This window comes from Ranitomeya variabilis, chromosome 7, assembly GCF_051348905.1.
Source record: "Ranitomeya variabilis isolate aRanVar5 chromosome 7, aRanVar5.hap1, whole genome shotgun sequence".
Lineage (NCBI taxonomy): Eukaryota > Metazoa > Chordata > Amphibia > Anura > Dendrobatidae > Ranitomeya > Ranitomeya variabilis.
In genome coordinates, this window is record NC_135238.1 from 12,108,681 (window position 1) to 12,121,879 (window position 13,199).

The following is a 13,199-nucleotide window of genomic DNA, read 5'->3' on the forward strand; positions in this document are numbered from 1 at the left end:
TGAGCAGGCAGTATAGAAAGTGAGGGGGTAAATATATGAGGAGACAGTATGGTGAACAGGGCGGATGTGAGAGGAGACAGTATGAGGAGGGAGGGGAATAGTGTGAGGAGACAGTATGGGGGCAGAAAAGTGAGTGGGCACAGAATAAAACTGAGTAGTGGGGGTGTAGCATGGGGGGACAGTGTAAGGGCACAGCCAGGAGAGGACAGTATACCAAGGAGGGGGAGTGTGATGAGAGTACAGTATAAATACTGGGCCCTATAGGGGGACACTGTGTGAGAGGACAGTGTGAAGAGGGGTTCGGTATGGAAAGGAGAGGTCAGTGTGAAGAGCATGTACCATAAGAGGGACAGGGTGGGGGTCATATTTTGTGCAGACAATATAGTGAGGGACAATTTTTTATTCAGGAGCATTATAATGTCACTTGTATCTTTAAGGGCGTCATGTGGAGATTTTCTGCAAAAGAGCGGAGAAGATGGAAGTCTGCAGAGACGGCTGTGGATGAGAAAACTCATCATGGGGTCTGGACAAGATGAAGAAAAGAAGGAGAACGGCTCCAGAGACGACGTCATCTATAAGGTACCTGGATGTAAATGTTATGTGTGACACTGACTAACTCATGTTTTTATTTATGTTAGGAGCATTAAAGGGGATGTCCAGGTTTGTGATGAGTCTGCAGTCATTCTATGTGACTGCAGACTTCTGAGGTCTCACAGTGCGCACTGCACGCTGTCAGGATTCTCTTGTGCTGGCGATTTACATTCATGCAGTCACGTGCTGACTAGACATGTGTGGCCTCAATGAAAATGAACTGAGCGAGGCCGGGCACGTCTAGTCGGAATGTGGTCAGAAGTATACAAATCGCATGCTTGTGCTGACATGACTGTCCACCGGCAAGGGAGAATCCTAAAAGTGTGCAGTGCATGAGATGTGAGAATTCAGAAGCTGCGATGTCAGGATTCAGCTCTGCAGGTTCCAGTAGTCGTCACATGGACACTTCACTCATATGTGACTCTCATACTTGTGGTCCTGTGACACCGAGCTTCTCTTCTGCTTCTCTGTTTTTCACTGAACATTGAGAGCATTAGTGAGAGGAGCTCGTGGGCACATGACTGAGTGTGAAAATTGCATGTGTGCTGGGGGGGGGCAGAATGAATTCTCGCCCCGGGTGCCAGAAACCCTAGATACACCTCTGCCGGTATGCCACTGCGAGCGGTGATTACCGAGTCCGGTGGAGGGATGTCTGTGCACAGGCAGTGAGGCTAGCAGTGTTTTTTTTCCATTGCTGCAAGTACGGCATTTGCCGGATCGCAGCAAAACTGCATGTGCTGCACATATGCGCAAGTCCCATAGGGAATGAATGAGGCCGAACGCAGTGTTGCCATAAGTGATCCGTTACGCGGCAGATGCGGAAAAACTGCCGGTTCTGCTGCAAAAGGCGACTTTCACATCAGCGATTTTTGCCAAAGTCACTGCTGATAGTGTCATACTCACCAAAGGGGGAGGCAGCACTAAAAGTGCCTAGGGCAGCAGAAACTCTAAATACAGCCCTGCATATGAATCTGCCTCATTACATACAGTTGTACTAACACTTCTCCCTTTCTCCTGCTGCTTTGACTGTAGTTTTCCTATGACCCAAGAAGGTCGAAGGGAAGTTTTAGACTGGACCTTTTATTTTCTGGGAAAAAATCTGATAATAAAACATTGACCAATTATGACATTACACGGAGAGAATCATAAATGTGACCAGAGAACCAGATAATTTACCTTTATGGCTGATACCGGGCCGTCACAGCACAAACGACTGAACTCTATCAAACTGTGACCAAATAATCTCGTTGCTGAAGGTCTGATCTCCGGATATTAATAAACCAATGTTAGACTGAAGTAAACCTTAGGAGATTGTAAATGTAAGGCCGAGACACCCCGACACCCCAGTTATAGACGTACAGAGGCATGTGTGGAGGCTTCACCTTGATTATTACTGCTCCTTTGATGGCCGGATGTTCTGGGCATGGTGTACCTCCTTGGTGGTTGTTACTCTCAAAGGAAACGGAGAGGCCAAAGTTGTTAAACAGTTGTTTTTACTGAAGAACGTGAGTAAAAAACTGACAGTTGATAACAGACACAGAACTTTTCATATAACACTTCTCAGAGATGGAGGTGAGGCCACGTGGTGGTGCACGGCGGTACGGTTCCTCTCCGCAGCCTCGGCTCACACATCTTTCTCAGTCTGAGACATCCACAAGTCTTGTCTCAGCAGCTTCTCCCGGTGTCCTGCGAGGCGAGCCTTCCTATCACTACTCCTCCTCGGCCAGGCTAACACTTCTCACACGTTCCTCACATTGTACATGGTGACTATTCCCAGATCTCATCGGGTCTCCGGACTCTAAGCTGCCGCAAACCTCCTGCTTCCGTTCTCATTTCTAACGTCAACATTTCAGGAGAAGTCGCAATTACTATTCTCTTTCTAACATCTGTGTCTGTCTGAACTGTAATATAACAAAGTGATGACAATTCGCTTGGATAAACAAAAGCTGTCAGAAATTCCAGGGTCTATGAGGTTAAAAAAGTTTTCTGATGTCATAAAGTGGTGGTATATAGCTTAGTTACACCATCGCTTTCTAATTGGTGGAGACCCCCATGGACCATGAAAATAAAGTAGCCACAGAGCTGATTTAGTGCTGCGTCCCCTCCCTGTTTACCGCTCCGGACCCCCGATGTGCCCCCCATCCACTGCGGCCGTACTGCAGCTCCTGCATCGGGGGAGTCCAGAGCTCCGATGTGCAGGAGGCTGAACTAATGCTGCGGCCCCTTTATTCTCAGGATCGGTGGGGGTCCCGGGAGTCAGAGAGTGCTGACATATCCCAGCTATATACCAGCACTTTATCAGAGAGGATTAACCCTTTACTGAATAACAATTATCAGTCTCAGGACAATTCACCCATTAATATTTACATTCTACATCTGATCTACAAGAGGAAAAACAATAGGAACAATCCCCCCATGACTCCGCCATATACACTGTATTATTAGAGGGTCCTGCTGATAACTCACTATATACAGATGTGTCCATGTGACAAGGAATAATGGAATTATAATGTGACGAGGACGACATCAGCCTCAGCTTCTTATTGTAACAGAGGCTTCATCATACAAATGGAAGACAAGATGTAGGGGCTCAGTGAAGGAGGCGGTGAAGGTGTGTAAGTGTCTGATGGGGTCACACAGCTCATAGAAGGACAGACGCCCGGCCTCATAGTCTAAGAAGACTCCAAGTGTTGGACACGTTGGTTTTGCACTGAGAGTTAAATTAACTGAGTAGTCATACACCTTATATATTCCTTCATACATACCCAAACACCAAGATGTATCATTATTTCCAATTTCAGACTCTTCTCCTTCCCTCTCTATACTGGGATAGGACATTGCCAATTCACATTCTCCCATCTGGTCCCACTCTACCTCCCAGTAATGTCGCCCTGAGGAGAGGCCACATCTGCTTAACACCTGGGGGTAAGTCACAAATCTTCCTGGTGATTTTGGTCTGTTCTGTTTCTCTCTTGATCTTGTTGCAGTCTTCAGGTCTTCTGATATCTTCACCCATCTATGAGCAGTGTCCACATCCAGCAATATGTCTGGGACATGGACCCCGAGCTCTGATGTTACATTGGTGACAATGTCCCTCATAGCTCGGTGTAAGGTCAGTGAGATCAGAACCTCATCCAGATCCTCCTCAGTACTGACCTCTCCACCATCTCCTCCTGTGTCCTCATCACCTCCATGACTAGTTACTGTAATGTCACTTTCTTGTAAGAGTCTTATTGGGTCGGTGACACGACACATCTCCTCCACAAGACACAACTTCTTGGACAGCTCGTCCTCCTGTATTTCCAGCTCCTTGATCAGATGAGATATCTGAGACACAATCTTCTCCTCCTGCCTGGAGACGTCGTTCAGCGCTTTCTTTTCTGCCATTTCCAGTTGCTTCTTAATGTCCATAAATGTCTTACCGATGTCCTCCCTCTTAGCAGACGCGTTCTCCTGGATATTTTTTTTATGAGCCTGCAGATTCTGAACTCTTGTCTGAATAACTGTTTTTTCTGGGTTCAGATCTTTCAGATATTCTTTTAGTTTCTCCTTCTTCTTCTCAGAGGCCACATCCAGTAGCTCCACGTAGTGTCCTCTGTGGTCTCCGGCCAGGCAGCACGAAACACAAATACAGGCAGCGTCTATAGGGCAGTAGTATTTCAGGATCTCATTGTGTGTGGAGCATTTTCGATCCATAAATGACACGGTTGGTTCAATTAGATTGTGATTCACCGACTTGTTATGGGCTGTGAGATGTTCCTCACACATGGAGGTCTCACAATGTAGACATGTTCTTACAGCCGGTACAGGAGACTTTGTACAGTAAGTACAGAAGATTCTGGTCTCCTCCATATCAGGCTGAGTAGATGAGAAACGCTCCACTATGTTCCTCAGCTTTCGGTTCTTCTCCAGGGCCGGACGCTCCGGATATTCTGCTCTGCAGTCAGGACAGGAATACCCTCCAGCCGCCTCCTGTGCATCCAGCACACTCACAATACACGAGCGGCAGAAGTTGTGTCCACATCTCAGGGATACGGGATCTGTATAGAGGCTCAGGCAGATGGAGCAGTTCAGCTCGTCCCTCAGCTCAGCAGACGCCATTGTGGTGGGAGATAATAATGTGTTGTTCCTGAAGGATAGGAGAGGAAGAGCTGGTCTTTGATGTGAAGGAAGGGGCCAGCTCACCACTGGGAGCTGATCTAATTTTTTTCCCCTCTGCTGTTTGCTTAGCTTCTTCCTGCCTGACTGTGGCCTCCAGGCCTTGGAGGAGTGGAGGAGGAGACTTAGAGCAGTGGGTACTAGTGGGGAATGATTGGCAATGCTGTGTGGTGACTGGGGTCCTCCCAAATGAACTCCTACATCTCCTGCTCAGTGTAGAGAGTGCACACAACATGATGTGTGATAGATCACAACCTGCAGAGAGTGGACAGTGGTGGATGTCCGGCAGCTGCAGGATGAGCAGAGGCGCTGAGGACAGGCACTGGCAGCCATTTTAGGTTAATGAAAGGAGAAGCATTTCTACCTCTCGTTAATTTCTGTATTTCCTGCTGCTCACCGGTGGGAAAGTAATATAAATCTGAGGTGGACAGATCCAGGTATATGTAAAATAATAAAAATCCGTCTGTATCACTTAATGCTAACTAGTAGCAGTGAAACAGAAAAAGCACAAAGAACCTTCTTCTCCAAAAAAATCATTTTTTATTAAATAATTTTAAAATGTAAGCAATCTTACAATAGTAAATCACAAACTGTATACCTCAAATGTAAGGGACTACTCAGCTACTGATCTCTTTAAACACAAAGTATAATTGATAGCCTGATTATTCACAACATCATAAGCAGAGTAATAGGCAATGCCTAACCCCTTTAAATGAACGCGGTGTCAAAGCCACACTCAATATAAACAAAAAAGGGCATACAGCAACCTAAGACAGCTTAAATGGGTCCCTTTTATCGCAACATCAAATACCTTGGACTATCATATTCGTTGCCAACAATCTGGGGCAACCTGTCCTATATTGCTAAAACGGGAAAAATCAAATGATCGCTATACTTACAGCGTGTGAGAAGAGTGCCCAGTCCCTCTACCCCGACGCGCGTTTCGTCCAAAAACTTCCTCAGGGGGCGTTATTATTGAGTGAACTATCATGACTCAGTGATCTACATGGATCAATCACTAAACCTATAATACGTGCAATAAACACCAATAGCACTAAATAACAAAATCCTTAAAGATCTTCAATATTTCTTCATATGTTGATGGTGATATCCTTGAGTGCAGACTCCCGGTCATGACTAGGGCAGATAAAGAGACGTATCCTATTAATCTAAAAAAAAAAGAAAATTAATATACAAGTTTAAAATATAACCCTCAACCCCTAAAACCAGTTGATAAGACAAAATGATAGGGTGAATTACAGGAAGGCACTGAAGCCAAAACTCTCATTAAGGCCATGTGCACACGTTCAGGATTTTTTGCGTTTTTTCGCTATAAAAACGTGATAAAAACGTGAAAAAACGCGGAAAAAAAACGCAAACATATGCCTCCTATTATTTACAGGGTATTCCGCATTTTTTGTGCAAATGTTGCATTTTTTCCGTGAAAAAATCGCATCGCGGAAAAAAAAGCAACATGTTCATTAAAATTGCGGAATTGCGGGGATTCCGCACACCTAGGAATGCATTGATCTGCTTACTTCCCGCACAGGGCTGTGCACACCATGCGGGAATAAGCAGATCATGTGCGGTTGGTACCCAGGGTGGAGGAGAGGAGACTCTCCTTCACGGACTGGGCACCATATAATTGGTAAAAAAAAAAAGAATAAAAAAAAAAATTGTCATATACTCACCTTCGATGGCCCCGGAGTGTTACCGCCTCTCACCGCTGCATGCTGCCGCTTCGGTTTCTATAGATGGTGTGGTGAAGGACCCGCGATGACGTCGCTGTCTTGTGATTGGTCGCGTGACCGCTCATGTGACCACTCACGCGACCAATCACAAGCCGCGACGTCATCGAAGGTCCTGAACCACACCGGCATCTATAGGAACGGACGCCGGTGAGGAGATCAGCTGTCTGCGGGTGAGTATAACCATTTTTTTTATTTTTTTTTTAAACATTCTATCTTTTACTATAGATGCTGCATAAGCAGCATCTATAGTAAAAAGTTGGTCACACTTGTCAAACAGTATGTTTGACAAGTGTGACCAACCTGTCAGTCAGTTTTCCAAGCGATGTTACAGATCGCTTGGAAAACTTTAGCATTCTGCAAGCTAATTACGCTTGCAAAATGCTAAAAAAAGCTAAAAAAACGGGAAAAAAACGCAAAAAAAAATGCGGATTTCTTGCAGAAAATTTCCAGTTTTCTTCAGGAAATTTCTGCAAGAAATCCGGATGTGTGCACATACCCTAAGTCCTACAGGGGCTATTGTTCCCAGCCTATAAATCCATTTGCATTCTAATTTGGCTAAATTTTTTGCCAAATCACCACCCCTCGGGCCCATTTCGATAACATCAATGCCTTCAACTTTGAGAAGACTAGAGTTACTGTTATGGCTTTGAAAAAAATGCCTAGGTATGATGGATGTTCACATGTCAGGGCTCTATCAATATCCCTGACATGCTCACGCACTCGTATGCGTAACTCCCGGGTTGGCAGCCCAATAAAAAGTTTCCCGCATGGGCATTGTGCACTATATACTCCTCCTTTCGTGGAGCATGTAATGAAGTGTCTAATTCCATGTGTGATTGCCACTTGCACTTTCGTGGAGCATGTAATGAAGTGTCTAATTCCATGTGTGATTGCCACTTGCATTTATAAATTCTTTGCTCTTCAAAATATTAGCGCAACTCTTGCAATGTCCACACGGAAAGCATCCTCATCATCTCCAACCATGTATTGCTCTTCTTTTTCGATGGCTCGTAGTGGCTATGTAACAACATGTCTTTCAGATTTTTTGATCTTCGGGCTGTGATCAGCGGTGTAGGTGGTAGAAATTTCCTAGGAGTAGCATCTGAAAGCAATATAGGCCAATGTTTGTCAATTATCTCCCTGAAACCAGCCCATTGGCTAATAATCAGAGGCTCAGGCAGATGGAGCAGTTCAGCTCGTCCCTCAGCTCCGCAGACGCCATTGTAGTGGGAGATAGTGATGTGTTGTTCCTGAAGGATCCGAGAGGAAGAGCTGACTCTCACTCAGCTCACCACTGGGAGCTGATCTAACTTTTTTTCCCTCTGCTATTTGCTTAGCTTCTTCCTGCCTGACTGGGGCTGCGAAGAGTGGAGGAGGAGATTTTAGAGCAGTGTGTACTAGTAGTGAGTAATGATTGGCAATGCTCTGTTGTGACTGGGCTCCTCCCAAATGAACTCATACATCTACTCAGTGTAGACAGTGCACACAACATGTGACACTGCCCCCCATGGTAATGGGGTGAACACCCAGTGATCGACAAGTGTCACCTATTCTGTAGGGATAACCTATTCTCATTGTACAGCCCCTTTAAACTGGTTAATGGCACTGCCAGCTTTTGTGTGACCTTTTATTCTGTTTTCTTATACATTGATATTTTTTATTAGCAGGGACTCCATCAGCACAAAATGACTGTTCAAACCAAGTCCGGCTCCTTCAGGATGGGGCCAATCATTTATGTACACCTTCCTACCTGCTTTTTTCTCCTTAATCACCCCGTTTCTTATACATTGATATTTTTTATTAGCAGGGACTCCATCAGCACAAAATGACTGTTCAAACCAAGTCCGGCTGCTTCAGGATGGGACCAATCATTTATGTACACCCTCCTACCTGCTTGTTTCCCCTTAATCACCCCCCCACACACACACTTCTTTGACAGCTCTGGCTTCATATGGCCAGAGAAGGGTGGAGATAGATGGAAACCAAGCACGGAAGGTGCAGGTATATGATTGGCCGCCAAGGAGCACCGAGTTCCTCTACTTGATTTGAACAGCCATTCTTTGCATGTTGGCCTCCTATTGATGTGAATAGCAGGCGGATGTGTTATACCTGGCCACGGCCATTATACAGGAGACAGAGCAGCTCTGTAACTGGTCAGTACTGGCTATGGCCATTATACAGGAGACAGAGCAGCTCTGTAACTGGTCAGTTCTGGCCACGGCCATTATACAGGAGACAGAGCAGCTCTGTAACTGGTCAGTACTAGCTATGGCTATTATACAGGAGACAGAGCAGCTCTGTAACTGGTCAGTTCTGGCCACGGCCATTATACAGAAGACAGAACAGCTCTGTAACTGGTCAGTACTGGCTATGGCCGTTATACAGGAGACAGAACAGCTCTATAACTGGTAAGTTCTGGCCACGGCCATTATACAGGAGACAGAGCAGCTCTGTAACTGGTCAGTTCTGGCTATGGCCGTTATACAGGAGACAAAGTAGCTCTGTAACTGGTAAGTTCTGGCCACGGCCATTATACAGGAGACAGAGCAGCTCTGTAACTGGTCAGTTCTGGCCACGGCCATTATACAGGAGACAGAGCAGCTCTATAACTGGTAAGTTCTCGCCACGGCCATTATATAGTAGACAGAGCAGTTCTGTAACTGGTCAGTTCTGGCTATGGCCGTTATACAGGAGACAAAGTAGCTCTGTAACTGGTCAGTTGTGGCCACGGCCATTATACAGGAGACAGAGCAGCTCTGTAACTGCTCAGTTCTGGCTATGGCCGTTATACAGGAGACAAAGTAGCTCTGTAACTGGTCAGTTCTGGCCACGGCCATTATACAGGAGACAGAGCAGCTCTGTAACTGGTCAGTTCTGGCCATGGCCATTATACAGGAGACAGAGCAGCTCTATAACTGGTAAGTTCTGGCCACGGCCATTATATAGTAGACAGAGCAGCTCAGTAACTGGTCAGTTCTGGCAATGGCCGTTATACAGGAGACAAAGTAGCCCGGTAACTGGTAAGTTCTGGCCATGGCCATTATACAGGAGACAGAGCAGCTCTGTAACTGGTCAGTTCTGGCCACGGCCATTATACAGGAGACAGAGCAGCTCTGTAACTGGTCCGTTCTGTCCACGGCCATTATACAGGAGACAGAGCAGCTCTGTAGCTGGTCAGTTCAGGCCATGGCCATTATACAGGAGATAGAGCAGCTCTGTAGCTGGTCAGTTCAGGCCACGGCCATTATACAGGAGACAGAGCAGCTCTGTAACTGGTCAGTTCTGGCTATGGCCGTTATACAGGAGACAAAGTAGCTCTGTAACTGGTCAGTTCTGGCCACGGCCATTATACAGGAGACAGAGCAGCTCTATAACTGGTAAGTTCTGGCCACGGCCATTATATAGTAGACAGAGCAGCTCAGTAACTGGTCAGTTCTGGCAATGGCCGTTATACAGGAGACAAAGTAGCCCTGTAACTGGTAAGTTCTGGCCATGGCCATTATACAGGAGACAGAGCAGCTCTGTAACTGGTCCGTTCTGTCCGCGGCCATTATACAGGAGACAGAGCAGCTCTGTAGCTGGTCAGTTCAGGCCATGGCCATTATACAGGAGACAGAACAGCTCTGTAACTGGTCAGTTCTGATCACGGCCATTATATAGTACACAGAGCAGCTCTGTAGCTGGTCAGTTCTGGCCACGGCCATTATACAGGAGATAGAGCAGCTCTGTAGCTGGTCAGTTCTGTCCACAGCCATTATATAGTACACAGAGCAACTCTGTAACTGGTCAGTTCTGGCCACAGCCATTATACAGGAGACAGAGTAGCTCTGTAACTGGTCAGTTCTGATCACGGCCATTATATAGTACACAGAGCAACTCTGTAACTGGTCAGTTCTGGCCACGGCCATTATACAGGAGACAGAGCAGCTCTGTAACTGGTCAGTTCTGATCACGGCCATTATATAGTACACAGAGCAACTCTGTAACTGGTCAGGTCTGGCCACGGCCATTATATAGTAGACAAAGCAGCTCTGTAACTGGTCAGTTCTGGCCACGGCCATTATCGTTGTGAATTCTGCTTTTGGGCTCCCTCCGGTGGTTGTAGGTGGTAATGCAGTTGTCCCTGGGTTGCAGTCCTGGTCAGGTGTATCTGCTAATTGCAGTTCTGACTGGGGTATTTAGGCGTGCAGGATTCATTGGTCCTTGCCAGTTGTCCATTGTTGTTGGAGATTTTGTCCTTGCCTGGTTCCTTCCTGCCTTGCTGCCAAATCTGCAAAGATAAGTGTCTGGTTTTTGTGACACACTTGCTGTGTGCTTAACAATTTAGTGCTATTCAGTGTTTTTTTTGTCCAGCTTAGATTGTATCAGTATTTTCTTAGGCTTGCTGGATTCTCAGGAGTTGCAGATATACATTCCATGTCTTTAGTTAGATATTGGAACCTTTTTGTATTTTCTGCTGTGGATATTTTTAGTTTTATTACTGACCACATAGTATTCTGTCCTATCTTTCCCTGTTTAGCTAGAGTGGCCTCTTTTGCTGAAATCTGTTTTCTGCCTGTGTGTGTCGTTCCTCTCCTATTCACAGTCAATACTTGTGGGGGGCTGCCTATTCTTTGGGGTTCTGCTCTGAGGCAAGATAGTGTTCCTATTTCTATCTATAGGGGTATTTAGTCCTCCGGCTGTGTCGAGGTGTCTAGGGTTTGTTAGGCACACCCCACGGCTACTTCTAGTTGCGGTGTTAGTTCAGGGTCTGCGGTCAGTATAGATTCCACTTCTCCTGAGAAAGTCTCATGCGGCTCCAAAGCCACGGGTTCATAACACATTATACAGGAGACAGAGCAGCTCTGTAGCTGGTCAGTTCTGACCACGGCCATTATATAGAACAAAGAGCAGCTCTGTAACTGGTCAGTTCTGGTCACGGCCATTATACAGGAGACAGAGCAGCTCTGTAACTGGTCAGTTCTTGCCACTGCCATTATACAGGAGACAGAGCAGCTCTGTAACTGGTCAGTTCTGGTCACTGCCATTATACAGGAGACAGAGCAGCTCTGTAACTGGTCAGTTCTTGCCACGGCCATTATACAGGAGACAGAGCAGCTCTGTAACTGGTCAGTTCTTGCCACGGCCATTATACAGGAGACAGAGCAGCTCTGTAAGTGGTCAATTCTGGCCGCAGCCATTATATAGTACACAGAGCAGCTCTGTAACTGGTCAGTTCTGTCAGTCAGTATGACCTCGGAAGTCCCACCCCATTGCGGCAAAAGAGGGAACTGAATCCCGGTAGCAGCGGTCTATGACCACGCTGCACCGGGAGAACAGCGCCGTGCACAACAGGCAGGTAAGTTACAATTACCTGCCTGTTAGTGCTTAGATACATTTTTTTTTAAGTCCCACATATCCCTTTTACCTCTACCTGTGCCCAGAAATAGCAAGGATATGTGTCGAATATGATTTTCTTTATTTTACTTGGAAGTCGACACTCCAGCATGGTCGAGTGATTGGAATCATGCCCTGTTACGCCATATGATCCTCTCCTATTTCTCATACAGAGGATGCGGACTATCTGGGGTCAGGAAAGATATAGATCTTGGTACTATGTTAGCCAGTGGATAGAAAAATATTTAGAATTGAGAGTCTTCAGTGGTTGATACCTTTTAATGGCTAACTGAAAACAGGGTAACAAATTGCAGCTTTCGAGACTACTAAGGTCTCTTCATCAGGCACAGACTAAAATAAATTCTGAAGAATCACATATTTATGCACAACACAGCACAAGAATAATGTAATAGATAAGACCGGTGACATGAAGCAGAATTATCATTATGTGAGTGATAAACAGTTATGTCCATAAATATTGGAGCACTTGAAATCTCAGAGAGACAGAAGAGTCTGGGAATATAAACTGATGACGACCTTTGACAGTCTCAGTGCAGGAATGAATGTGTCGCATGGATTTATGTCTTTTTACATCAATTAAGGAATTTGCTCCTCAGACCATGTGGGGTCATCATAACAGAACCAGACCCCAATCAGAGGACAATAAAACAATCACTCCTTATCTATGAACTCTTCCAATATTTATGGACATAACTGTTTATCACTCCCCCATAATGATAATTCTGCTTCACGTCACCTGTCTGATCTATTGCCTTCTTTCTGGGCTGTGTTGTGTATAAATATGTGATTCTTCAGTATTTCTATTAGTCTATGCCTGATGAAGGGACCTGAGTAGTCTCGAAAGCTGCAATTTGTTACCATCTTTTCTGTTAGCCGTTAAAAGGTATCAACCACTGAGGACTCTCAATTCTAAATATTTTTCTATCTGGGGTCAGACCTCGCCATAATTGCACAATGTTTAAGTACGATATTGTCGCGCAACACTGGGAGTGGAATGAAAAACTGTATGTGGAGTTGTGACTGGGGAATCCAACCATTCCTAGTATTAGGGGTGAGTAGTGTAGCAGTTCTATTCTCGCACGCAGCGGGCGGTATTACTGAGGACTGCAGCCCCCGATAGCACTGAATGTACTCACTCCCAGAGACTGAACCCATATCTGAACTTTGCTTCTTGTAGAGACTATAACCAGTTCTGTACTAAACAATACACATAGGACGCTGATAATAATTACATGGCTGATTTCGAGGCTTCACTTGGAATATGAACACGGACTTAATGTTGATGTGAATAGATTTTCACGC

The 13,199-nt window shown here is 45.6% G+C and overlaps 1 protein-coding gene across 2 annotated transcripts; it reads right to left on the reverse strand.

The window, feature by feature from the left end:
* Nucleotides 1-1,533: 1,533 nt before the first annotated feature.
* LOC143785327 (E3 ubiquitin/ISG15 ligase TRIM25-like) lies at nucleotides 1,534-4,898 on the reverse strand. Of its 2 annotated transcripts, XM_077274078.1 has the most exons (2): nucleotides 3,357-4,897; nucleotides 1,534-2,492 (listed from the first exon to the last, which is right to left on the reverse strand). In XM_077274078.1, exons 1-2 carry the CDS (start codon nucleotides 4,690-4,692, stop codon nucleotides 2,359-2,361), a joined length of 1,470 nt encoding a protein of 489 aa, XP_077130193.1. In that variant the 5' UTR covers nucleotides 4,693-4,897; the 3' UTR covers nucleotides 1,534-2,358. The 2 variants fall into 2 exon arrangements, with proteins under 2 accessions (XP_077130193.1, XP_077130192.1); XM_077274077.1 differs by lacking the exon at nucleotides 1,534-2,492 and having other exon boundaries at nucleotides 2,712-4,898.
* Nucleotides 4,899-13,199: the final 8,301 nt, after the last annotated feature.